The sequence below is a fragment of the Notothenia rossii genome (genome assembly GCF_949606895.1).
Source record: "Notothenia rossii genome assembly, chromosome: 7".
In the NCBI taxonomy this organism is placed as follows: Eukaryota; Metazoa; Chordata; class Actinopteri; order Perciformes; family Nototheniidae; genus Notothenia; species Notothenia rossii.
Window position 1 is genome coordinate 16,002,252 of NC_136905.1, and position 25,626 is coordinate 16,027,877.

Below are 25,626 nucleotides of genomic sequence, written 5' to 3' on the forward strand. Positions count from 1 at the left end.
TTCACTTGGGGTAAGGACTCATTCCCTACTTGGAGTGGACAGTTCATCGGTTTCCTGCTGAGAACCATGGCCTCAGATTTGGAGGTGCTGATCCTCATCCCAGCCGCTTCACACTCGGGTTGCGAACCGATCCAGTGAGTGCTGAAGGTCGCAGACCGATGAAGCCATCAGAACCACATCATCTGCAAAAAGCAGTGGTGCAATCCTTAGTCCACCGAACTGCAGACCCCCTCCCCCACGACTACGCCTCGAAATCCGATCCATGTATATTACAAACAGGATTGGTGACAAAGCGCAGCCCTGGCGGAGGCCAACCCTCACCTGAAATGGGTCCGACTTACTGCCGAGGACCCGGACACAGCTCTCGCTTTGGGAGTACAGAGATTGGATGGCCCTGAGTAGAGACTTCTCACTCCATACTCCCGCAGCACCTCCCACAGTAACTCCCTGGGAACCCGGTCATACGCCTTCTCCAAGTCTACAAACACATGTAGACTGGATAAGCGTACTCCCAGGCCCCCTCCAGGATCCTTGCGAGAGTAAAAAGCTGATCCGTCGTTCCACGACCAAGACGGAATCCGCATTGTTCCTCCTCAATCTGAGGTTCGACAATCGGCCTGACCCTCCTTTCGAGAACCTTAGAGTAAACTTTCCCGGGGAGGCTGAGTAGTGTGATGCCTCTGTAATTGGCACACACCCTCTGATCCCCCTTTTTAAAAAGGGGAACCACCACCCCGGTCTGCCACTCCTTTGGTACTGTTTCCGACTTCCACGCAACGTTGATGAGACGTGTCAACCATGAAAGTTTCTCAACACCCAGAGCCTTCAGCATTTCTGGGCGGATCTCATCCACCCCCGGGGCTTTGCCACTTTGAAGTTGTTTGACGACCTCAGTGACCTCCCCCCGGGAGATTGGTGTCGATCCCCCGTCATACTCCAGCTCTGCCTCTAACTTAGAGGGCGGAGTTGTCGGGTTCAGGAGTTCCTCAAAGTGCTCCTTCCACCGCCCTAAAACTCCATCAGTTGAGGTCAACAACGTCCCATCCTTACTGTACACAGCTTGGATGGTTCCCTGCTTCCCCCTCCTGAGGTGCCGGACAGTTTTCCAGAACAACTTTGGTGCCGCCCGAAAGTCCTTTTCCATGTCTTCTCTGAACTTCTCCCACAGCCGCTGCTTTGCCTCGGCCACGGCTGAGGCTGCTGCCCTTCGGGCCTGTCGGTACCTTGCAACTGCCTCGGGAGTCCCCCGGGATAACAAATCCCTGAAGGCCTCCTTCTTCAGTCGGACGGCTTCCCTGACCACCGGTGTCCACCAGGAGGTTCGAGCATTACCGCCCCTTGAGGCACCTAGGACCTTGAGACCACAGCTCCCCGCCGCGGCTTCGGCAATAGAGGCTTTGAACACCGACCACTCTGGTTCAATGTCCCCAACCTCCACAGGATTGCCCGAAAAGCTCCGCCGGAGGTGTGAGTTGAAGGCCTCCTGAACTTGGGCCTCCTCCAGACGTTCCCAGTTCACCCGAACTACACGTTTGGGCTTACCAGGTCTATCCAGAGGCTTCCCCTGCCACTCGACCCAACCCACCACCAGATGGTGATCAGTTGACAACTCCGCCCCTCCCTTTACCCGAGTGTCCAAAACATACGGCCTCAGGTCCGATGATACGATAACGAAATCGATCATGGACCTTCTGCCTAGGGTGCTCTGGTACCACGTACACTTATGAGCATCCTTATGTTCGAACATGGTGTTTGTTATGGCCAATCCATGACTAGCACAGAAGTCCAGTAACAAACCACCACTCTGGTTCAGATCAGGGGGTCCGTTCCTCCCAATCACTCCCCTCCAAGTGTCTCCATCATTGCCCACATGTGCGTTGAAGTCTCCCAGCAAGATTAAAGAGTCCCCTTCAGGAGCCCCATACAGGACTCTTTCCAGGGTCTCCAAGAAGGCCGTATACTCTGAACCGCTGTTGGGTGCATAAGCACACACAACAGTCAGAGTTTTCCCCCCCATAACCCGCAGGCGTAGGGAGGCGACCCTCTCGTCCACTGGGGTAAATTCCAACAACGAAGCACCCAACCGGGGACTTGTGAGTATCCCCACATCCCATGGGAGACCCTACCAGGAACACAAGGTTCCAGACAACACAGCCCCCAGGTTCATCAGGGCACACAAACCTCTCTACCATGGTAAGGTGTTTGTTCTTCAGAGAGGCCATGACCGAAAGAACGAGATCGTGGGTACAAGCGGCCGAGATGGGTTTTCTCCGCAGGGTGGCTGGTGTCTCCCTTAGGCATAAGGTGAGAAGTTCGGTCATCCGGGAGGGACTCGGAGTTGAACCGCTCCTCCTTCGCGTCGAAAGGAGCCAGTTGAGGTGGTTCGGGCACCTAGTTAGGATGCAACCTGGGCGCCTCCCAAGGGAGGTGTTCCAGGCACGTCCAGCTGGGAAGAGACCAAGGGGTAGACCTAGGACCAGGTGGAGGGATTATATCTCTTCGCTGGCCTGGGAGCGCCTTGGGATCCCCCAGTCAGAGCTGGTTGATGTGGCCAGGGAAAATAAAGTTTGGGGCTCTCTGCTGGAACTGCTACCTCCGCGACCCGACCACGGATAAGCGGGAGAAGATGGATGGATGGATGGAAATTACATTGCATTTAGCTGACGCTTTTATCCAAAGCGACTTACAATAAGTACATTCGACCAGGAAGATACAACCTTGAAGAAAACAGAATCATATAAGTACATCAGGTTTCATAGAGCTAAAACATTTCAAGTGCTACTCAACTGGCTTTAGATAAGCCAGTCCTTTATTAGTATATAAGTGCTTTGTTAGTAATTATATCGCTCGAAGTGGAGTCGAAAGAGATGAGTTTTCAGTCTGCGCCGGAAGATGTGCAAGCTATCTGCTGTCCTGATTTCAATGGGGAGCTCATTCCACCATTTTAGAGCCAAGATAGCAAACCCACGTGTTTTTGCTGATGGGAACTTGGGTCCCCCTCGCAGTGCGGGTGCAGCCAGCTGTTTCGCTGATGCAGAGCGGAGTGCACGTGCTGGGGTGTACAGTTTAACCATGTCCTGGATGTAGGAAGGGCCAGAACCATTCACAGCATGGTACGCAAGTACCGGTGTCTTGAAGTGGATTCTAGCAGTTACCGGAAGCCAGTGAAGTGAGCGGAGGAGCGGCGTGGTGTGGGAGAATTTTGGAAGGTTGAAGACCAGACGAGCAGCTGCATTCTGGATGAGCTGCAGAGGTCGGATGGCACATGCAGGTAGACCAGCCAGGAGGGAGTTGCAGTAGTCTAGGCGTGAGATGACGAGAGCCTGGACCAGAACCTGCGTCGCTTTCTGGGTCAGCTGGGGACGTATCCTCCTGATGTTGTAAAGCGTGTATCTGCAGCAGCGGGTTGTAGCAGCAATGTTTGCAGTGAAGGACAGGTTGTTATAGGGTCACACCCAGATTCCTTGCAGTCTGAGTCGGGGAAACAACAGAGGTGTCAATGTTGATTGTTAGGTCAAGAGTGGGACAATCTTTTCCCGGAAGGAAAAGCAGTTCAGTCTTGTCAAGGTTGAGCTTGAGCAGACATCCACTGAGAGATGTCTGCTAGGCAAGCAGAGATGCGTGCGACGACCTGGGTCTCTGAGCGGGGAAAGGACAGAATTAGTTGGGTGTCGTCAGCGTAGCAGTGGTATGAAAAACCATGCGGGCTAATAACAGATCCGAGCGAGTTTGTGTACAGGGAGAAGAGGAGGGGACTGAGAACAGAGCCCTGAGGGACCCCTGTAGTTAATTGACAAGGGTCGGACTCCGACCCTCTCCAAGTAACCCTGTAGGTGCGGTCTTTGCAGGTGAGATTAGATCCCTTGCATCATTGGGTATATTTAAACATGCATTGTTATCTCACTTTCAACTGGTCTGTACTTGTTATTAACTGATATTGATGAAACTGATTTGCTTGACTGTCTTAAATTGTAATGATTGTGTGCATTTCTTGAATTTCACTTAACAGACTGTATGTGGTTTGTCTTCTGTCATGTTTTGCATTTTGTCTTTTTGTTTATGTATGTCTGTAAGTTGTTGCTATTGTCGGGACCCCCTTGAAAACGAGATGGTGCATCTCAAGGGGTTTATCCCAATGAATAAAAATGTCTATATAAAAATGTCTATATACTGTATATTAATTTAAAGTTGTGTTTTGGCTACCTCAAAAAGGAAAGTCTAAAATGCATTCCTCTTTTTTCTTGCTCTAGCTCTCCAACAACTGAAGTATTGGACTTTTTAGCTGATATATATTCCTCAATATTCACAGAGTCGTCGCTAACTTTCCTATCTGCTATTTGGTTCTGGGCAGGTAGTGTAATGAGGGTTTATATTGACTTCACTCAGAACAGCTGTTGAGATTGGTGAGAGTGAACATTGAAAACAGTAAAGCTGCAGGCTGAAACCCCCCAGATATACTTAAAGCCACTGAAAAGCTTTTTTGTAATTGAGGGGAACAGCAGCGTTTGGTGAACATTTTATGTTGGTTCATCACTGAAAGCAGACATTTAGTTTTCGCTGATTGAAAAAAAGATAATGGCAGCTTTAAACATGTATTATTCAGTCAAACATTGCTGGCCAAATGTGCAGGCACTTCCCTAACAGACAAGAATGGTTGGATATACCCTCTTATTGTTCTGTCTATCGCACTCATGTACCACAGAATTCACTTCCTTGCTCCTCCAATCACATTTCACAGTAGAAAGAACACAATTCTTGTTATCATTCACTACAGCTCACAACTTTACCGCTTATAACTAATAATTACCAGCGATCAGTAGGTGGCTGCTGCTGATTTTATCACCCTGGGTGTCAGCAGAGTAAAAAAGGCAGGTGAGAGGGAGGTATGGTTTAGATAGGAGCAGGAAGCAAAATGAGAGGAGCATTTGTTCAAGTCAGGAAGCTGCATTTCACTTTTCTGGTTGGATGCTTTTTCAGTTGAAGCAGAATGATGTAGCGAGACAAAACACAACGAGACAATTTTTAAAGTGGACCTATCATGCTATATTTGAATAATACAGTGTAGGACCATACCTATATAAGGCATATTTATACTTTTTATTTGTCAAAATACCAAACAGATCATGCATTTTAGTCATTCCTCATTTCGCTCAATTTAACACTGTCTTTGCATGGGCTGATTCTGTGAGAACAGCACCATCTACAGGCCTGGCATATGTACTACAGCGTCTCCAGCGCTTTCAAAGGCAATGTCCGTTGCTGTCTCCTCCTGATTGGTGGAGTTGGCCCAATAGCCGTAGCGCCACTTCTGTGACGTCATAGAAGTGTTCAAATCTGCATCAGTCTGTATCAGATCCGTTGCAGCCCCTTGAGATTTGGGCATGGAGGAAAATAGAGAGGGTTGTGTTTTCTGACACTTGGTGAGTTCCCTGGAACACCGGGGACACATATTCATGTATAAAAGATGTACAAAAGTGCATTTTGCATGATAGGTCACCTTTAAATGTGTTAGCTGTCACAAATGATTTACACTTTAGAATGAATAAATCGCAGATATTGAGGAACAAACATGGTGTGTCTATTAAATGTGAAAACAGCAATGTGCTTTCTCACCTTGTTGCCTTATGTTCATTTGAAAGCTGTTTATGCTAATCTCAAGTTGGTTGGAGGCAGATACATAGATATAATTTGTATACATTTCAATTAGTTTGGAGACATTTGACATGGTGTTTTGACAGAGTACTACAATGTTAAACTAATTAACATTGATGACTTAAACTAAAATGCACATGTCTTGCCTGCACTGGGGATATATATTTTAGGATGGGAGTGCTATGAATATAAATGAACCACCATGGGCTGATGACTCAGCAGATTTGCAAGAACGCCTTGTGCTTCCCTATTGTAACTTTGACATAAGCTCATTGCCTTTGTTGCACACTTCATCTTCCTCTGCCTTCCTTCCCTTCTGCCACACAACTCAAACACATAAAGCCTTGAGGACCAGTGGGTACATTTAGATGGATTTATTAGCAGAAATTGAATATTAAAACATAACTTTAACAGGGAATAATCACCTGTACTTTATAATCGTTTTTTTTCTTAAGCTTAGAATGAGCCCTTCATATCTATATGGGGAGTGGTTCCTCTTCCTTTGGCCTTTCACATTTGTATTTTACTTATAAGCAACCTTATGTTCTCTGCATGCTTGTAAAGAGATGGTTAAATGTAGGGGTATTTAATTGGTTAAAACCTCTTCCCTATATTCCACTAAATATTCAGTGCACCTTCAAAATGGTGTATGTTTGTTTAGTTTTGAGTCAGTCTCTAAATAGCTTCTGGTTGGCACATATCAATGTTGACAACAGATGATTATTCTGTCAGCAAAGAGGTCATTGAAGGTTTATAACAGCTCTATTAAATCCAATAACTCTGGCTGCCATCAGTGTTCTTTAATGCCAGCATCATAAGCAAGCTGTGTGGCCAGACGTCAGATTCAAGTTTAGTATCGAGAATTTAAAAGCAACACAAGTTTCCCCTGAATAAACCCCACCAGAAAAATACAGAGCGGAAGTGAGGCAGAACTCTGGGTCCCCTAAAAAAATAATTTCTGTGAAGTGGAAAGACAACATTTGATTCCAGGCTTTGGGTGCAAAGCCGGCAACAACAGGGAGGCTGAGGTATCACTCATAAAGTATGCCATCCGCTGACAAAGACGAGTGTCTGTTTTTAGCTGCAGCGAGCTCGTTTGCAAGCTCGACTCAGGGAATTGTGTCTCCTTTTGCTGAGAAGCTTTGTGGCACTCTGGGGACTGAAAATAGGGACACGGCAACAAGAAAAGAGCGACTGTAAGAGACTGAGAGGGAAACAGTCAGAAAGGGAGGAAAACTGATGGGAGGAAAGAAGCAGCTTGGACCTTCTCAGCACTAACAAAGAAGAAAAAGAAAGCTTCACCCAATAATGATATCTTCTCGTATAGTATGTACATATACCCTGGGATGCCACTGTGAACCTAGCAGTAGGGATTATAAGACATGTGTCCCAGTGTAATAGCACAAAGGGAAGAGGAGGGTGTGCTGGTTAAAAATGTGGAGCAGCAGAACATGAAGGCATCATAACTAATCCAACAAGAACTAGAGGATTGTTGCCAACCTCTCCTTTTTTATTTTGTATTGAAAAAAACGTGAGGAACAGTTTCAAGCATGAAATATCAAAGAACAGCCTCTGTGATATGGAGGTGTGATGTCAAGCAGATCAGCTCAGGAAGGCTGCCGACTAAAATCTCTGAGTAGTTCTTTCTGTCCAAAGAACACAACATTTCCTTTTTGTTAAAGCGTCTGAAAGGGCAATATGGAAACGATGTGATGGGAAACACCTGAGATGACCCTACAGCAAATGATCACCTTAATCTGCAGCTTCACTCATTTATCTTTAGCCTCTTAAACAGAAGAGGAGCTCATTCTGAAACAGAGTCCATGGCCGTTTCTCAATCGCGAGGAAACTGGCTTCCAAGCCAATATTTCAAGGATACTATGTCATCGAGTGCCGCCGAAGGACTGTTCCAATCTCCAGCATACTTGGAGTTCCACCGAGGCCGCGTCCTTGGTTTGGGGGTAATTTCGAGGCTGCACATGGGTAGACTTCGCGTCCTTCAAATCCCCACAATGCTTTGCGCACGGACCAATTTCCCCAAATCTGTGGCGGAAAATGTAAGGCGGGGGCCTCTCATATGACGCACGCCTGCACACTTGCTAGCCTGTTCCACTCTTCGTTTTCCGAATGCCAGGAAGGATTCTTGCCTAGCTTCTGAAGCAAGTGACTCGGAAGACATGTGCTATCAAGCAAGCATCCTTGCGATTGAGAAACGGCCCATGTTTGCAGTGATGCTCACAGAGTACCAAATACATACATCCTTGCAATCCCATGGCAGCAGCCCTAAAACACACTCCATTGAAAACATACAGAGCACGTACAGTAGCTCGTCTGCCACAAACAAAACAGGTTTGATGACCCTACAGAGAGAAGTGAATACTGCCGACTGCACCTTTATGAGCACAGAGCAGTCATTTTACATGTCCCGTACCTGTGATGTTGTAGAAGTAGTTGAAACAGTTGAGGTTCAGGCCGCAGGGCTCATTGTCACTTGTGTCGGGACACTCCCTCCCGACACTGGGAGAACGGAGCGTGTATGCCATCCGCACTCGACTGTTGGTTCTGGTGCATGGCTGCAACAGAGACCTCATATTAAAAACTGTTTCATAAAATGCAGACATTTCTGAGCAGTCAACATTGCAAGGAATAAAGAAACATCTTTGAATTGGAACTAAGCAGAGATCTTGCTACACTGATGTTTATATCAGAGGCACATAAAAGGAGATAACTGTGTGAATTTGCCCAGTGCTAGATTATTTTTCCTTTGTATTTGAAATAAACTGTCGGCATAAGCTTTGACCCTGAAAGGATGTTTCTCTTTGTATTTCTAAATATAAATAAAGGTCCTTCTCTCTCCTGGCATTCCCAGAATAAGGAATTCAATGTCTCTCCAGCAGGAAAGGACAGCAGAGCTGAAACCGATACTGCCCTGGAATCATAAACCAGTTTCTACACGGTCATTGCTTGCAGGAAGACAGTTGGAGGCGAAAATGACAGCCTTTTCAATAACTTCATCCCAGGCACGATGAATAAAACATGTAAGGGTCCCTGCTGGGGCCACTGGAGAATCAAGTACGAGGATGGAATTGTGGGAAGTCGGTGTGTCAAGTACTTTGGAAACAAATGGGGTGTGATTAACAATGGCCAAGGTGCTGCTGAGAGAACAGCAGGAGACACAGGAGCATTTAAATGGTTTTCTTTTTACCAAGAATCAGAGTTGTCTCAAGCAGAGGAGCTGAAAAGGATGTTTTGACGCCTAACATGTTTTTGTGAAAGGAAAAGCAAAGAATGCTTACATGCTGTAGTCTTCATATTCTACAGCAAGTTGGAAAGGGACTCTTAGTTTTTGATTAAAAAGGAGATACATTCTGATACTGTACTCATTTAGTCTGTCAACCTTTTGTCTAAAATGAAAGTGTACGACCTGAATATCTAGTAGTTTTCTGAATATATATAACTTCACTGTTTGTGGTTGTCTGCCAAATAACGATCCGAGCTAGCTGGAATATTTTAGCCACCTTTTTGTTTTGCCACTTCATCACTGCTAATGTAAAGAGGATAGTGCCTGTTTCACAAAATGTAAATCTGAAAACCTGCACAGGAGTTCTGAGTCTTTATCATAAATCATATTCCTCCCCTGCTGAATGCACAGTGAGTACACTGTAATATAGGTGATACATAAGCCATTTTTCTCCTGCTTCCCAGTTCATAAATCTCTTTTATTCCTCTCTTGGTGGACGATAAATAACCTGTTGACTAAGATTCACACACTGCTCAAAATGATACAGTGCTGGTACGCTTTGAATTCCTTGAGCCTTAGAGAGAATATTTCTGACAAAAATAGATACCAAGATAAATCTCAGTTGGCTTCACAGAACACTGACGTTCCCATATCTGTGGCAGACAGCTGAGCTGCTGCTCTCTGATCTGAGTTCAGCTCTCACCAGGCTGCAGCGGCTCCAGCTGCCCCAGTCATTCAGCACGCAGTCCTCTGGGCAGGGCAGCCGGCTCTCCCGGGCCCCCAGGGGCATCTCTTCAGGGTCACACAGGTAGTCCTCCACCGACTCCGACGGCCCGTCTATTGTGTTGAGCATGCACCTGTGGGATTGGAGGAAAAACACTGCATTTTAGATACTGATGGCTCCACAGAACAACATAGTTAGGCGTTATGTTTTAACTGGACATAGAAATGGCAAGTAGATGAAGTACTGGGGTTCGTCCCTCACGGTGACGGAGGTCGATTTAACAAACACAAAAAAACATCTGTCACAGCAACACAGACTCTACTGGGTGAAGAGGATCAATGTAAACACAGAAAATACGCATAGATTTAGATCGATGAGATGGATGCAGTACAAAAAAGGTCATTTTATTTGCATCCGAAACCTAGTTTTCCTTTACTGCCTCAGCCACATTTAATAAAAGATCTATATCTATATTACAGACTTTATTATCCAGCAGACAAACTGAATACAGACTAAGAGTGCCAGTTTATTCACTGAAAATGTCACATGATACTCACTGTGAACATGTATCAGCCACCAAAAATCACAACAAGAAATGAGTCTTGATAATACAAAAGGCGTAATCATTATATATGGTGCGTTTGTCTTTTTAACCGTCTACTTTTACAGAACCACTTTGTTTGGTCTGTCAGCCCCACAAACCATCTAATTACATACAGCCCTGTCACTCTAATATAGTCTAATTACAGTGCATGATTTGGCATGTGCAGCATAACATCCAAAAGGTTTGTGTTCCACCCGAAAGGATTTGGCAGGATGTCGTTGTTGACTGTCAGCTGAACCGTGTCAGACAGATTAACCCAGAACCTTCTTGTCCAATTTAGAAAATAAATACTTTTTTCTAAAACACGAAATAGTTGTTTTAATTTCACAGTTTGTAACTGCTTGTATATTCATCTATAAATTACGCTTGTCTGGTTAAATATTAAAAAGTGTACTTAAAAGTGCTAATTTAATTTCCCGACGATAGCGTCTTCATATTGCTTATTCTGACTGATCAATGTCCAAGCCCTGCTTTACATTTGACATGCTAATTATTCTAGAACGTTTACTAAAAAAGCAATACTTGTGAGAATTTTGTTGATTTTTTTAGATGACTGAACCAGCAAATCAGCTAATAGTTAGCAGCACTGAAACACAGTACATATTGTGGTTATGTATCTATTATATAAACAATGCAGACATGTAGCAGGACATGCAGCTCGATAGATACCTGACTTTTCTGGTCTGGACGCCCTCGCCACAATTCTCTTTTAAGTCCACGTTGCTGACCTTCCACACGCTCCATGGCTCGGCCACCCACACATACTGATTACAGTCGCTCTGGCACGGCACCACCTCGTACACCTGGGGACAGAATTACCTTATTACGGTGCTTAACATGTGCTTAATATGACTTCAAGTAGACAGAGCAGCAAGTCAAATATGTCAGAATAATAGTTCTACTTCTTGGTTTAGCCAACTGATGGTTATAATATCATTCTCATGAAAAAGAGTGGCTTCTTTAATATATATTTCTATAAATATTTCCTCTTAGCCCTGTAAGTGTGTCACTTAAGTTTTGCCTTATAGACAGTAATTATTTGGCTTGGCTATGGCTATCCGAGGTTTAACTCCAACAAGATTATTTCTGCCCCCGGAGCAGCTTGGCCTCATAGAAAGGTCTGAATACATAAAACTCTAATCTGATAGTTCCTTGTTTACTTACAGTGAGAATATTGCGACTGTTTACAACCATCTGTCAGTGGCCCAGCGACATCAGTGACATTTAACATCTGTGACTACATTTACAGATAGCTAAGGAAAGCAGCTCTTACCTGGGCCTGTAGCAGTGAGTCAAATCCAGCGAGCATTAGGGTGGATTAAAAGGAGATAGATGGATTAATGAGCAATGCCAACTGTTCATATAGTGCAGAGAATATGATAACTTAAAAAAATGGTTACATTATGTACGTAAGCCTTTGCAGGAAAAAACCTGAACTGAGCAGATACATACTACTCACACATACACACACAATCAACACAACCTTAATCTGCATCTGCTGATCCTCACAGACCTGGAAAGCATTTCAGAGTTGCAAATCACGGAAACCTTAAGGAATCCATTTGCACACATTTGAGCAATAATACGGTGGATATGATCCATTTATAGCATCCATTCCTCTTTGCACTGTTACTGCTCGGCAAAAAATGAGTGCAGCGATAATGAGGGGAAGTGTGCTATTAATTAATAATTAATTTATTTCTCCCTCTTTCTCTCCAGTGTGGGTTTCGGATAATGTGTAACCCACTTGTTATAGGTAAAAATATATTGTAGCAGAGTTCATAAATATTAAAGATTGGGGTTATATCTCATTCTCCTGCTCAGCCACCAATTCCGGTTACAAAACTGAGCTGGAGTTTCAGTACCTGGTTGATGTGGTCCAGTTTGGGACACGGCCGGCCCCCGTTGTAAGGTTTCTCTCGAAGCCATTTGGAGCGAACTTTGACCCCGCTGCCGCAGGACTTGCTGCATCTTGACCAGTTGGACCATTCGCTGAGTTTACAGTCTGAGGGACAGGGGATGATGCACGCTTCCTCGATATAACCTGAACAAATACAAAAACAGGAAGTGTTTAGCAATAACTGAATATGCATGTGGTGAGACCTGGAGAGTCAAATGGGTGATTGTTCAACACAAGAGAAAAACTGAAGGATAAAATAACAGCTTTGCAGTCTTTTTTAATGAATGACTAGACATGGTACTGTAGTCTGTAATTATTCATTTCATAGACGAAACGCATTCACCAGAAAATGAACTGTAAGAAGGAACACTTTGAAAGAAAACCTTTGTTCTCTCTGTATCACACAAGCAGAATCTCAGCCTCCTGGAGAGAAGAGACATTTGTTTTGATTATCCAGTATAAAACAACATTCATCCTAATTCCCAAAGATCTGTTTTTCTTTTCAATCCAACTAAAAAGTCTCAAAAACTCTTTAAATGCTAGATGGGGAAAACATCCAGCTGTAAGAGCAAACAATAATACAATCTAAATGCACTTATTGATTTTGAGCTTGGTGGAATGAAAACAGGGCCCACATTCAGAGGAGCAAATATATTGGCTGTTATATAAAAGCCTAAATATCTTGGGCGAGTGCCTGGGCCTGTCAGTGAGCTTCATTATTTCAATCTATTTTCCCTCGGCTCACAGGGTCAGGACATGTCAGCAGGGCCGGTTTTAAGAATCTCCCTCCGCCTGTTACTCATGTTTCATGTCCCACCATCTCTTGACTTCTCCCTTCCCCACTGCACACAGGCCAAGGTTCAGTTAAATATGTTTAAAAGATCATCTACATGAACATGAAGTTGAGTCCATAACAACATTTTCCCTCTTGTGAAATAGTTTTTGCAATTGCTGGGTAAAAGTCGCTTTAGTAAACAGACATGGCTTGTAAATAAGTTTAGCATTTGATGAGAAAGATTCATGAAGGGAATACGATTCTTTCTCATGTTGGCTCTTTCAGACTGCTTTGTTCTTCAGAGAGAAATGTGGTGCCACCTTGATTGATCGCTCTGCTAAGAACACACGTGCCACAACGATATTAAATATAAAGTTAAAACGAATCCAAAAGAAGCTTGTAAGTCCTTACAAATCTATTTTGTTAATGTATATACAATATGGATAATATTTAACAGAATGACCTTGGACCTACTATGAAAATATGGACCAATTCATATTTTTTTTACATAGTAATAAATCAAATGTAACTATAAAACACTATGGGGCGAGGTGATGAGCGGTGCCTGCCGCTGAGGCTGGAGTCGTAAAACACTGTCACTGCTATGCCATAAATGTTGCCCTTAACAAGCTATTGACCCAGAGGCAGTGGTGGACACCTATGGAAATCCCCTCTCATTGAATGCTTATCCTCTTGACTGGTGGAAATGTAATCATATGCACTTCCTGAGGCTGGCCACTCTAGCGAGATGCTATCTCTCCGTTCCTCGGCACCAGCTGAGCAGGTTTTCTCGCCGCGGGTCTCACAGACTAACCAGACTCACCGCACAGAAAGCCAGAATCATTCTATTTCTGAATGAAAACAGAAAGATAACCTCTCTGCTGATATAAAACAAATGACATATCTTGTAATAATTATATTTGAAAGAGTGACGGACCAAAAAACACTAGCATTCAGAAGTCATATTTTTTCTTCTTGTTAGTAAGCGGATAATGAAGGCCTGTAAAAAACACATCCCTAATATGTGAGAAATGTGTTTCACTTGTTCAACCTAGAAAACATGCCAGGCAATGTTCAGATGGAAAATAACACTGCATTCAAATAAATATATACATAGAAAAATACATAAACACATTTGGCTGTGTTGGTGTGGGAGTGTTATTAAAGCTACTGTTGAGAAGGTGTCAGAAAGTTTGAGTAACAGCCAAAGGTTTTAATTATAGTCTGATAACAAAAGCCCTTATAACTTTTTGATAAAGGAAAATTAGTTAAATAATAAATTAGGTTAATTAAGATGTACTGTTAAAATGCAGTTATGTAAGAAACCTTAGAATGAATGAGTGTGGGTACATTTGAGCAAACTCTTATAAGTGTTCTGTTTTTCTTCCTGTGCTGCTAGAGGAGGTGCTTCTGGTTGAACAGAGCTTAAAAACATGGATGGAATTTGGCTCATCTGAAGAGGACAGTTGCAGGGTGATGCTGACCCAAAAATGAGCAGTACATTTTTTTAAAGCTAATATGATTAAAAAATAAAAAGTGTCCATACTTAATCCAGTAAAGTCCTGGCAGCACTTTCACACAAACTAAATGCGCAGCGACATAATGATCACATCCGTCCATTCACATGCACTCACACTTCTGCCTGACCTCCTTACGCTCTGCTGCCCTCGATCAGCGTCTCCACATCAACACTTTGCTGACTACAGCCTGGCCTCCGAAATAAGCTTCATGACCTTTGACCTCTCACTGTAAGTCTTCAAGTCATGTTCAGTCATCGTAAATCACTGACACTGTCACTTTTAAGTACTATAAAGAGCTGCCCACCTCAACCTTCAACAGATATAAACTTGTTAGAGGTCTTGCCAAGCTCTCACTGGGGCTTTTGGGTTGAGTCCAGGTAGGAGATCACCTCTTTTCACCTTTAGAAGTCAACCTGGCGAAAGCTCTTGTTGTTATCCCCAAAGCAGTTGTAACTGCTGACACCTGAAATGTTAACAGTTTCCCGGCGCAGCCCTCTCTTGAAGCTCCCAGAGATAATTAGGATATAAACTGAAATACCTCTGGAGGAAGATAGGCTTTTCTTACAATACTGTAAATGAGAGCTATTAACATTTAGCTGGAACATAAACAAACATACAAACAATGGCTTTATTTGAACTTTGCCTTTATTTAAAGCAAGGCAATGCTTTGTTTCTTTTTGCACATGCAGGAACCCTGGCATTTATTGTACCTTAAAACTAATTATCACCTGCACACTGGCTTATTTGCTAAAATTCCTGAAGATTAATAACTTCTTGAATCGCAAGCATTTTAAACACAACGTTTCAATAAAAGAAAAGACTTTCAGGTTTGTAGCAGTTGTTTGTGTTTTCTTTTGACATGGTTTGTTTACATTTGACTGAATTGGGGGGACAATAAAGGTTATCTTACCTTGCTGTGCATTTTTGTCTGTAATCTATAAAAGATCACGTGTGAACTGCAATGATACAGTTTCTTTAATGCTTATGAAAAATGTTGACCTTATTTGATCAAGTTATGTATCTACTTAACTAAATGAATGAGTCTCTGGTTAGGGCTTTAGGAAATAAAAACACAAAATACAACAGTCCAACGCAGACATAGAAACGAACACAAAGACAAAAGAAAAGAAAAACTGAAATAAACAAACTACATTTTCCAACAGTAATTTAAACAACTAATACTATAATACATACCGATATCAATTAGATCAACATACTTCTTAGGTTTTGAACCGATATAAATGTACATGAGGTTATACATGTAATCAGCTGAACTGATGTTTGTACCTAGTGTACAGTAGATAATATTGGTTGGAAAATCCCTTTTTGTTTCTCTCTGTTATTTCATTTGTAAGGATCAACTAGCCTCATGGGCCCCAGGGTGTCACTGAGGACCCCCTGAGGGTATATCCAGCCACCATTTATTTCTAGCCATTCAACCAGGAATAAAGTCACCACAGTGTTGGCCTCTGAAACCAAATGTTATCCGCTCTATGGGTGGGTGGTCGGAGAAGCTGTACTCAAACCTTTTTGGCTCCAGGAATCATCCACGGTAACTGATTTTTGACCCGTTACACCCCCTGCATCACAATCATCTCCAAGGCAACGGGGGTAGCGTAATCCCTGGGCGTTCGGAAAATAACTATAGAAGCTCAACATGGAGCGTAGAGGAATAAGAAGGAATCCCCATAGGCCCCAAAGGACCCTTTGATGTACATTACTAACATCACTAACCATAACACACACTGAGCTTAGCTTAGAGCTTCACAGCACACTGCCTATGTGCTGTAACACTCAAATAGCATAAGATCAATTATATGGCATCGGCTCTCAGTGTGTTTCTCCTCTCGTGACAAATACAGGTCGTCACGCACCAGCAAATCTGTTCTCTGCAATTCTGCTCAAGTTCACAGGTCCTCAGCAAGATGCTTGCCCTTAAGCTTTAAGGGCTCTGTGACTCCCCAGAGTGACTGCACCGTGCACCCCTCCTCCTCTACCCCACCCTGCTAGCATGAGACCAAGGCCTCTGAGCCATCCTGTAATATAGAGTCATGGTAAAGGTCAAAGATTACAGGTCACTTAGAGTCATCATTAAAGGAACTTTATGAGTAATGTCAAATATATAGGACATAGAAGGAGACCTGTTCTAAGGTCTTCCCCAATCCCCTGTGTTTATGACTTCAGACTTATGAAGTGTAAAAAAAGGTTTTGAAAGAATCATCTTTTTAAATTGTTTTTTCTTTTTCAGAAGAAATCATTTTTAAAGGAAATGCTTGTAAGTCTGTTGCTTTACTCGTTAAAAAAAAGTTCACAGAGACTAGCCTTTTCCTGGCCTCAAGCGAGAAACAGGACTTGTTTCTGAAAAAGAAACCTAGCTTCACCATTAGCTTTATTGACCTGAGGTTTAAAAGAGAGACAATCGTCAAGGCAGATACCAAGGTATTTATAACAGGCAACCACTTCAAGTACTTTTCCTTGCGTAGTAACAATATCCGGTAAGTCTGGGGTACCCTGTACATTTCTCACCAGGTAGCTAACTAATGTTTAGACACACTAGGTTAGCGGATTGTTGCCACCCCTGTATATTGTTTTGTCAAATTCTTTGTAGTTTAGTTAGTGAGGGTTCTTTTGTTTGAGTTCTGCTTTCAAAGGGTAGATGTAGAGATAGGCCTGGTTTTGTTATGCTTGTTTCTTTTGTTTGGCACAATCCTTTGACTCCTCCTCCTCCTCCTCCTCCTCCTCACCAACAGAATGATTCAATTATATGTCTGTTCGGATCTGGGTTTACACATAATAAACCTTTTGTCAACTGTTACGCTGACTCCCTCATTTTTTATCGGTTGTAGGTTATTGTCTCCAGGTCCCCTAGACCTTAGTGGGGACGTAACAAATGGGTGGTCTCCTGTGTCTTTTTGGCTTTTGAAAATAGCTTTACCTTAGTTTTATGAAGCTTAAGCTTAACCCTTAAGCTCAGAGAGCTGAGTCTGGATAATATTAATAACAGCCTGTAATTTAACAACAGCCTCCTTAATGGAGGGACCTGCACAGTACATCACGGTATCGTCCGCATAGAAATGTAAAGTGGCTCCATCCACATTTTGACCTAAGCTGTTGATATAGATGGAGAATAATAATGGACCTAAAACAGAACCTTGTTGTACACCATTTGTAATGTTTAACCACCAAGTGTGCCCATCAAACTGAACACATTGGGACCTTCAGAGAGGTAGTTCACAAACCACCCCACTGCATGGCTGGATATGCCAATACTGGCCAGCCTCTGCTTCAGGATTTGATGATCGACGGTATCGAAAGCTTTGGAAAGATCAATAAACAGAGCTGCACAACTCTGCTTTTTGTCAAAGATACCTACAATATAATTCACCACTTTCATTGTCGCAGTGATGGTGCTATGTTGCTTTCTGCAACCTGTCTGATGTTTACATAGTAAGTCATTGTTACTTAAAAACACCTTTACCTGCTCACTCACTAGGCTTTCAAGAACCTTGGCCAGAACTGACAATTTAGAGATGGGTCTATAATTATTGAATAAAGTAGCCTTTATTAAAAGCCCCCCCTCCCCCCCCTATCCCTTGATTATATTGAACATGACAACACACTAATTAGATCTTCTTATGGCTGATTGTAATTATTACTGTGGACTAAGCGAATCAGGAAAGTGTCATTTGGATGTTACAGCCTTCTTGTGTTGCTTATTATCGTGTAGCTGCGGTCAAGCTTGACTTTAAACGTTTACAGTACAGTAATATATATAGTGTTTTAAATTGTTTCTAGTAAACTGCATAAACGCTGAATAAGAGAAATAATGTCTTGAGAATTGTTCTGAACCGCATGCAGTGTGATCTTTATTTATAATATCTGCTCCTTTTTATAGAGGAACCAGGGAATCTGGGAAGTGAGAAATACCACAAAGCTTGGATCAACGTTCACTTTTAATGATAATCCCCTTGTTTCCTGGTGATATGGTGGTCTGTGGAATACAGAGATAACAGTGGCACAGTTTGCCTGATCGACATCGCAGCCGAGGGCATTGTGTCAGCAACAGAGTCTTGGAAAGACCACGTCTCTTCCCCGATCAAGATTAAAAGTGATGATGGCTGAGAGAGAAGGAGAGAATGGAGGAAGAGCGACTGAATTAGATAGGATGATAAAGGAGAGATTTCAGGATGTCTTTGAGATTCACATGTAGCTACGCCAAGCCTCATGAATGTGTTTTTGTTTTTCTGTGCACCTCAAGGAACATTAATTTTTTTCTAAGCTCATTGGTGCTTGAAGATGAACGCATGGATGCACACAAACATACACACAAACATTCACATAGGTGTACAAAATACTCAGTGGCTGCAAAACACACACACCACCACACACACACCCCATCCTTACGACATGCCCTTGTCACACCCGCACCCAGATTAACCGTCGCATATCTGAATCTGTGACTCACACAAGAAACTAAAACCTTGTTTGTATATGCACAACACTGATGTATTCATTTGAACATCTCCCGCATTCTATTTCACAGCAATTTCACAACGAGTTTCTGAGCCAGGATTCTTCGCTTGAAGTATTTTGGATCTTAGATAAGACCTTTAAAAACGAAGAGACAAATGATTGTGACAGGAGTGTGCCAGAAAAGATCCTCCTAATGTGAAATCCTGTATCTGAAATAGGACCCTAACCTCCATAGGAGGGGGACTGCATATGTGCACAGACAAAATCCTTCACCTCAGATAAATGTTTATCTGAATAAACAGTTATTCTTGCATCTGTTGCTCTACAGAATATTTCTCAGCTGGAACCAAGTAGTCAATGCTGGAGAGGGAAAACACAATTTAGTAGCTTTTGTGTTCTTGTGTGCTTAAAGGCAGTTTCCTCTAAGATCTGCTTCCATCATTTAGGGTCATGGCATACGTAAAATGTTTGACATTCTCTGTGATGCCGACTTCTAGTGATATGTAGCCATTTCTCTCATTCATCCCTGTTTGTACTTTAAGGTCTCATCTTTATTTTCATGTTCACTTTCAGCTGTGTATGAGTGGTGTGGATTAATGCGGATGAAAAGCTCTACATTTCCTTTATTTTCTGCTTCATGAAAAAAGTGTTTGGATAAGAGAAAAAGTGTGTTCATCATCACATGTAAAATATTCCTTTCTGGCTTATTCAATTTTTTTTATCATATTTTCAAAGATGTTTAAAAAATGCATTGTCCTTTTCAAAAACGTAAAAAAACAGACCAAATTCTTCTATGCTCCGAGAGCCACAAACCATCAATTTTTCCACATGGTATAGAGCAGGCTCAGAGCGACAGTTTGTAAAAACCTGAACAAATTAACTTTATTGTCAGGCCTTCTATTGAAGATCTTCTAAGTTCAGATCATCCATAGAGGTTTTAACCTCCATGTAAGTGGGTGGAAGTATGTGCTAGAGGTAGATTGCTCTAAAACATATGAAACCAAAACAATCAGCATGGCCACATTACAAAACAACTAACTCTGTGATGTTACCTGAAACAAATACCCACACACATACTTATAGGTTTAAATACTGACCGTGACTGTTGCAGCGCAGGGTCTGCACCAGCCGGTTGTCCTGGTCGTAGCACACCATGGCCTGGTAGCGGTACCCCTGCCCACACTCCTTGATGTCTCCCTGCACCTTCATCCCCAGGAGGCTGTCCACTCTCCCCCCCTCGGGCAGGATGCAGTCGGACCAGTTCCCCACCGGCTGGGCATTGTACTTGTCACACGGACAGTACTGGGTCTCACTCAAAGGGTACATTTGCGTGTTTTTGCACTTGTCTTTCTTCTTGCTCCTCCCTGAGGACAGAGATGACAGAGATGAAGGAATCGCTTTGGGAGAGGTGAGTCCACACGTCTGCTGGTGTTGTTGGATTTCTGTCTCTTTTGGGTCGAAATGACTTTGAGTCTCACCATATTTAAGGGTACTTTTAAAGCCTGTGGGAAAGTTTGGATAGTGTAGTCACTGAGAAAAGGCTGGGTGACACAGGAGTTGCTGTCCCCTCATTCGTGTGGGATACATCAACAGTGAGACAGCAACTCCTGATGATAGATTACACTGGCAAAATTGTTTCAAGCAGAGTGCTCTTTTACTGAGACAACTTGAATATTTTTAACAACATGTCAAGCATAATTAATCATAGAACAAGACAAACTAGTAGTTTCACATGCAAATAGGAAGATAGGGCTAACGCATCCTTACCATGTGCAAATGAAGACAGGGGGCTGTACGTTTGACTGTATTGCTTTAATGCTTTTTGTTTGTTGCATTAATAAAATTACAGCCACGGTTTGCTAAGTTTATCCTGCATGAGGACCACAGCTGGTTGTTGGTTATTGCATCCAAGCTGCAAACTGCTGTGAATCATGCTTTAATCTGTCTGTAAAGCTCCTCGTGAGCAACAGGCAGCAGAAAAGTATACAGTATACTTTACTCCAAATGATCCACATTTACTTTTCATTTTGAGGGGACTGTATGTGTATAAAAGAGAATAATACAACATAATTTAAGGTCCATTGGAGGTAGAAAAACAATATTTACTGTTTTGGGGGAAATGGAAATATTCAGACAATAACTTGCATATTTACGGGAAGAAAAGTCAAATATTCTCTGAGATTAAAGTTACACATTTGGGAGTAAAATAGTAACTTGAGAAAGGGAAGGGAATTATTGCCCTGCTTTGAAAGAGTAAACCACATACGCCACCTTTAAAAAGACCCATTCCCCAAAGCTGTAGGACTCTGAATTGATCCTTAAAATCCACATCCTCTCCCTGGTTCAAAGCGAAGAACAATGATACAACCTCTTCAAAGAGTCCTTCAATGCATGCCATGACCTCTTTGCTCTTTTATACTTGGTAGAATGGGTCAAAATAATGCATCAAATCAGGGGGAAATAAAAGCTTTCCAAATCCACTTTTTCCCATTTTAAACTTTACTTTCTCCCCCCACAGTAACCTCTTAATGCTTTGCTGCACTCCTGTCATTTTGCTTTATAACTGTGATGCACAAGGCAACTGTCTGGGAACGCCCTGATGGAAAACAAAGGCTGAGGAGTTATTTCAGAGTTGTTGCTTCAATCCCACTGGAGCATTACCTGGCAAGAACTACCGGAAAAGATTTACGACATTATGTTTAACTTTACTGCTCGTCTCTTGGAGAATTGCCCGACAACATTACTGCCTGGTACCTCACTAACACTTAAACTACATTGCAGGTCATAATCCCGTCCCAAAAGGGTTGAGAACAAAAGCCCATTTGGTGCAATGCCACTCTTTGTTCTCACCTATCAATGCCCTCTTTCTGGTGCGGACCCCCACGCAGTCAGCTGTGCAGGACGAGAACTTGGACCAGTTGGTTAGCTGGCAGTCGTCCTGGCAGGGGAGCTGGCAGTGCTGAGTGATGGATGGCATTGCCTTGGCAAATTTCAGACACTCGTTGATGTCGGCCTGCGTCCCGTCCAGCTGGCGACACGACACAGCTGGAAGGATTCAGAGAAGACGGGTCACAAAGGCTTCATTAGAATGCGTGGGAGGCCATAAAGTGTATCTTTTATTGTTTCAACAGGTTGATTGGTTGTCACAGCAGGTATTTAAAAATGCAAGATAATTATGTACGGTAATACAAAAGGAACTGAGTGAACCACTAGAGTACATGGCATAATACAGCATTGACCTACTTACGCTTTACTTCCATATTCCCATGTTATGTTTTGACAGTTTAATATATTTTTCTTTCGACATTTTGGGTAATTCACCAAGAGGTAAATTAGAAGACTTTTTTATACACGAGATACATAGGTTTAAGCGTTAAGCCACAGCTGTCACGATCTGTCGGTGTTGTGTTTTGTCTTGTCTTTTGTTTCCTGTTTTATTTTGTAAAGTGTCACCTCCTGTCTTGCCTGTTGCTGTCTGTCTGCTTTCCCTCCCTGATTGTCTGATTATGTTCAGCAGTGGCCCCTGTGTTTCCTCCTCCCTCCTCACCTGTGTCTTGTTGTGTGATTAGTCTTTTGTGTATTTAAGTTCTGGGTTTTCCGTCTGTCTTTGTCGGTTCGTCTTGTACCGTGACTAGTTCTGCGGTGAGTGTTCTGTTTTGTCGTTGTGGATATCATAGCCTTGAAATAAAGGAATTTTCCGTTTAAATCTGCATTTGGGTCCTGCTTCCTTCACGAACCGTAACAACAGCAAGCATTCAGGAGTTTATATCTTAAAACCAGAGGCTCACTAATTTAATAATCCAGCACATAACATCTCATTAAACCACAAACTGGATATCAACCGTTAATTACTGAGGTTTGGAGGTGGGAACAGCTACATGTTATTACTTTTGGACAGAGCCGGGCTAACTGTTTCTCCTTGTGTCTAACCGACTGCTCTCTGGATTTGCATATTGCATTCTGTTAGAAAAATTGCACTCGTCATCGGCTTGGTCTTCAATAACAGGATACATGTATTTATTATCCTTGCAAGAATGGAAGTAGTCATCACACACAGGGCTGCGTTGGACAAATAGTTCCCAGAGTAGATATGCTTATATACAAGAGAGGGTGTTACAGTCAACAAGATGTCAGAATACAGGTTCAAAGCAGTATTCTGACATTAATAAAGATTAGCTAAGGCCTGCGTAAGCAATAAACATGACAGTCATATGCCTATCTCTCTAGGGGCTGTGTCATCATGCCAATCTTAGGAACATAGCTATCATAACTACAACACAGTGTCTCATGAGCGTCATCCATGTAGTCATACATCCGGCTACGTACACAGCTACGTACGGCCTCTCTTATCACGTGGTACTCTGATATAGAAGGAACATTCAGTATTTTCCCAACACACTCAATAGACAGATATGAGAATAATATCACTTTTAAAAAACAAAAAACTGCTTTTCCCAAAGTATCCAGCTATTTCTTTAATAAATTAAATAAATCATTATAAGAACATTTTAATGCATGTGTCTTTTTTCAGTAGAGTATTATACATATTTCCACTTTTACAGTGACAGTCCAGTGATTAAGTACTGTAGTACGGTAGTAAAAGTATTGTAGTATGTTGTTTTCTGCCTTTAGGGGATTTTCAATCAAACATCAAAAGCTGCTCTTGCTTGGGATCCATCATTATGTCATTGCTCAGGAGGTTTTTGACAAATTAGGTGCAGAGGGTTTTCTTGTTTTGAAAACATTTCCTTTTGGTAAAGGCACTTTGAAGTGTGAAAATCGCTGTAATGCCCTTTTAAATAAAGTAAGAGATCCAATTTGTACTTTCCCCAATGATGGGCAAAATAACATCAAATACAGATGAGGGCAACAAAAGAATCAATGAAAACAAGATACAACTGTATAATTCCAATTACATCTGACTCCAAGCTAAATAACAAATATAAGCTGAACAGACACAAACCGTAATTGGTTTGAAACCCATAAGTCAATATTGTGTTGGCTTGCATCATCCTATTCTTTGTTCTTTCAATAAAGGGTTTATTACTTGAGTTGCTGCAATATTTCATTTTCTTTTAATGCAGACGTTCTGCAGGGGTTTACCTTCATACAATCTCTAAGCACATTACTTCTGAACCCCCCGTGGGCACTGCTATTGGTTTGAAAATCCTCCGTCTGTTGGTGTGTTAGGTCAGGTCTTATCTGAGCCAGTTTGTGTGTGTGTGTGTGTGTGTGTGTGTGTGTGTGTGTGTGTGTGTGTGTGTGTGTGTGTGTGTGTGTGTGTGTGTGTGTCTGTGTGTCTGTGTGTGTGTGTGTGTGTGTGTGTGTGTGTGTGTGTGTGTGTGTGTGTGTGTGTGTGTGTGTGTGTGTGTGTGTGTGTGTGTGTATGTATGTGTGTGTGTGTGTGTGTGTGTGTGTGTGTGTGTGTGTGTGTGTGTGTGTCAACAAGAGAGACAAAGATAAGCACATGGTCTCAGTTGTTCTATGTGGTGTTTCATAGTGCTACTGCAGTGCTTTTTTTCCTCTAAGGAAAGTCTCTGTCCAGGTAAACAACATAATACACTCTCAGACAAAAACACATACCAGCAAGGACAGTGTGTCTAATTTGATTTAAGTCAATGACAAAGTTATTTCTGCCACTTTAATGTGTCAGAGGAGTGAAAACATGTGCAGAAGGCTCTGGACATCAGGTGTCACATGGTATCACATCAGTGAAAAGCAGCAGAGAATCGGGAATAGCGTGGTTTGAGTATGTCTGAAGTGGACCATATAGCATTTTTCATGAATAAATTGATTCTTCCATCCATTAATGTAAGCTGGAGAAGACGAAACAGAAATATAAGCACTAATAATGGCCTTCTATAGGAGCTTGAACATAATGAAATTGATCATTCTGCGTGACCCCCTGAAATTGAATTTTTATGAAAGCCTCCCAGGACTACATGGTGCATCCATCCTCTATGAAAAGGCGAGAGGCAATATGCTTTTAAAGTGAGAGAGCCACAACCCCTTACAGTACTTGTCACTTGTACGTGAAGCCCATATAAACAAACGTTTGGGCTGTCACATGCTATAAGCAAGGTGCTGCACCTTCTGCTAGATACAACTAAAAAACAATTTGATTAAAATTGCATGACAAGAGGTAAAACAAAAACAAGTGTAACAATCACCACTTTCAAGTCTACAGCATACTGTAGGTCTCAGGAGGGCCATCCGCTTGGGAACACAGGTTTTTCCTCAGATTAAACTCAAATATGTTTTTAGTAGTATCAGGTATAGTAAGTGAGATGATTTGATATCTGCTATAAGTCAATTGGCCTTTTCTCAAAACCTTGGTGCATCCATCTGCTGCCTCGTGGCCGGGTTTCAGATGCACCCAAAGGAGCACAAAATTAATTAACAGTGATTAGTGATGGTCCAGTGGAGATGTGGGGGGAGATGAAGAGATTCTGTACCTCTTGTTTGGAGCCCGGGTCCACAGGTCTCCTGCGCACCGGGACGCTCCTGTCTGAGAAACCATGGGACCAGCTGGCACTTCCTCCATTTATGGCTTTTCCACCTGGAATAAATCAGGATAGAATAGCTATATCAACACGACCATGGGATTCACCAACAGTGCACCATGTAAGACTGTAATATGTGAACAATATAGGGGAATAATGCCAAACTATTTGAGGAAAATAAACTTTAGTCCTGTGTTTATAGTATGCATAGTATTATTAACCATATTGAAACTA

The 25,626-nt window shown here is 42.5% G+C and overlaps 1 protein-coding gene across 1 annotated transcript in view; it reads right to left on the reverse strand.

Annotated features, from left to right (window-relative positions):
- thsd7ab (thrombospondin, type I, domain containing 7Ab) overlaps positions 1 to 25,626 on the reverse strand; it is a 137,579-nt gene that overhangs the window by 28,400 nt on the left and 83,553 nt on the right. Inside the window, exons 12-18 of the mRNA XM_079694302.1 lie at positions 25,345 to 25,448; positions 21,740 to 21,934; positions 19,987 to 20,253; positions 12,086 to 12,265; positions 10,891 to 11,029; positions 9,597 to 9,750; positions 8,084 to 8,225 (exon numbers count right to left, since the gene is read on the reverse strand). Coding sequence (XP_079550428.1) covers positions 8,084 to 8,225; positions 9,597 to 9,750; positions 10,891 to 11,029; positions 12,086 to 12,265; positions 19,987 to 20,253; positions 21,740 to 21,934; positions 25,345 to 25,448 — 1,181 coding nt within the window. The remainder of the gene's footprint in view (positions 1 to 8,083; positions 8,226 to 9,596; positions 9,751 to 10,890; positions 11,030 to 12,085; positions 12,266 to 19,986; positions 20,254 to 21,739; positions 21,935 to 25,344; positions 25,449 to 25,626) is intronic.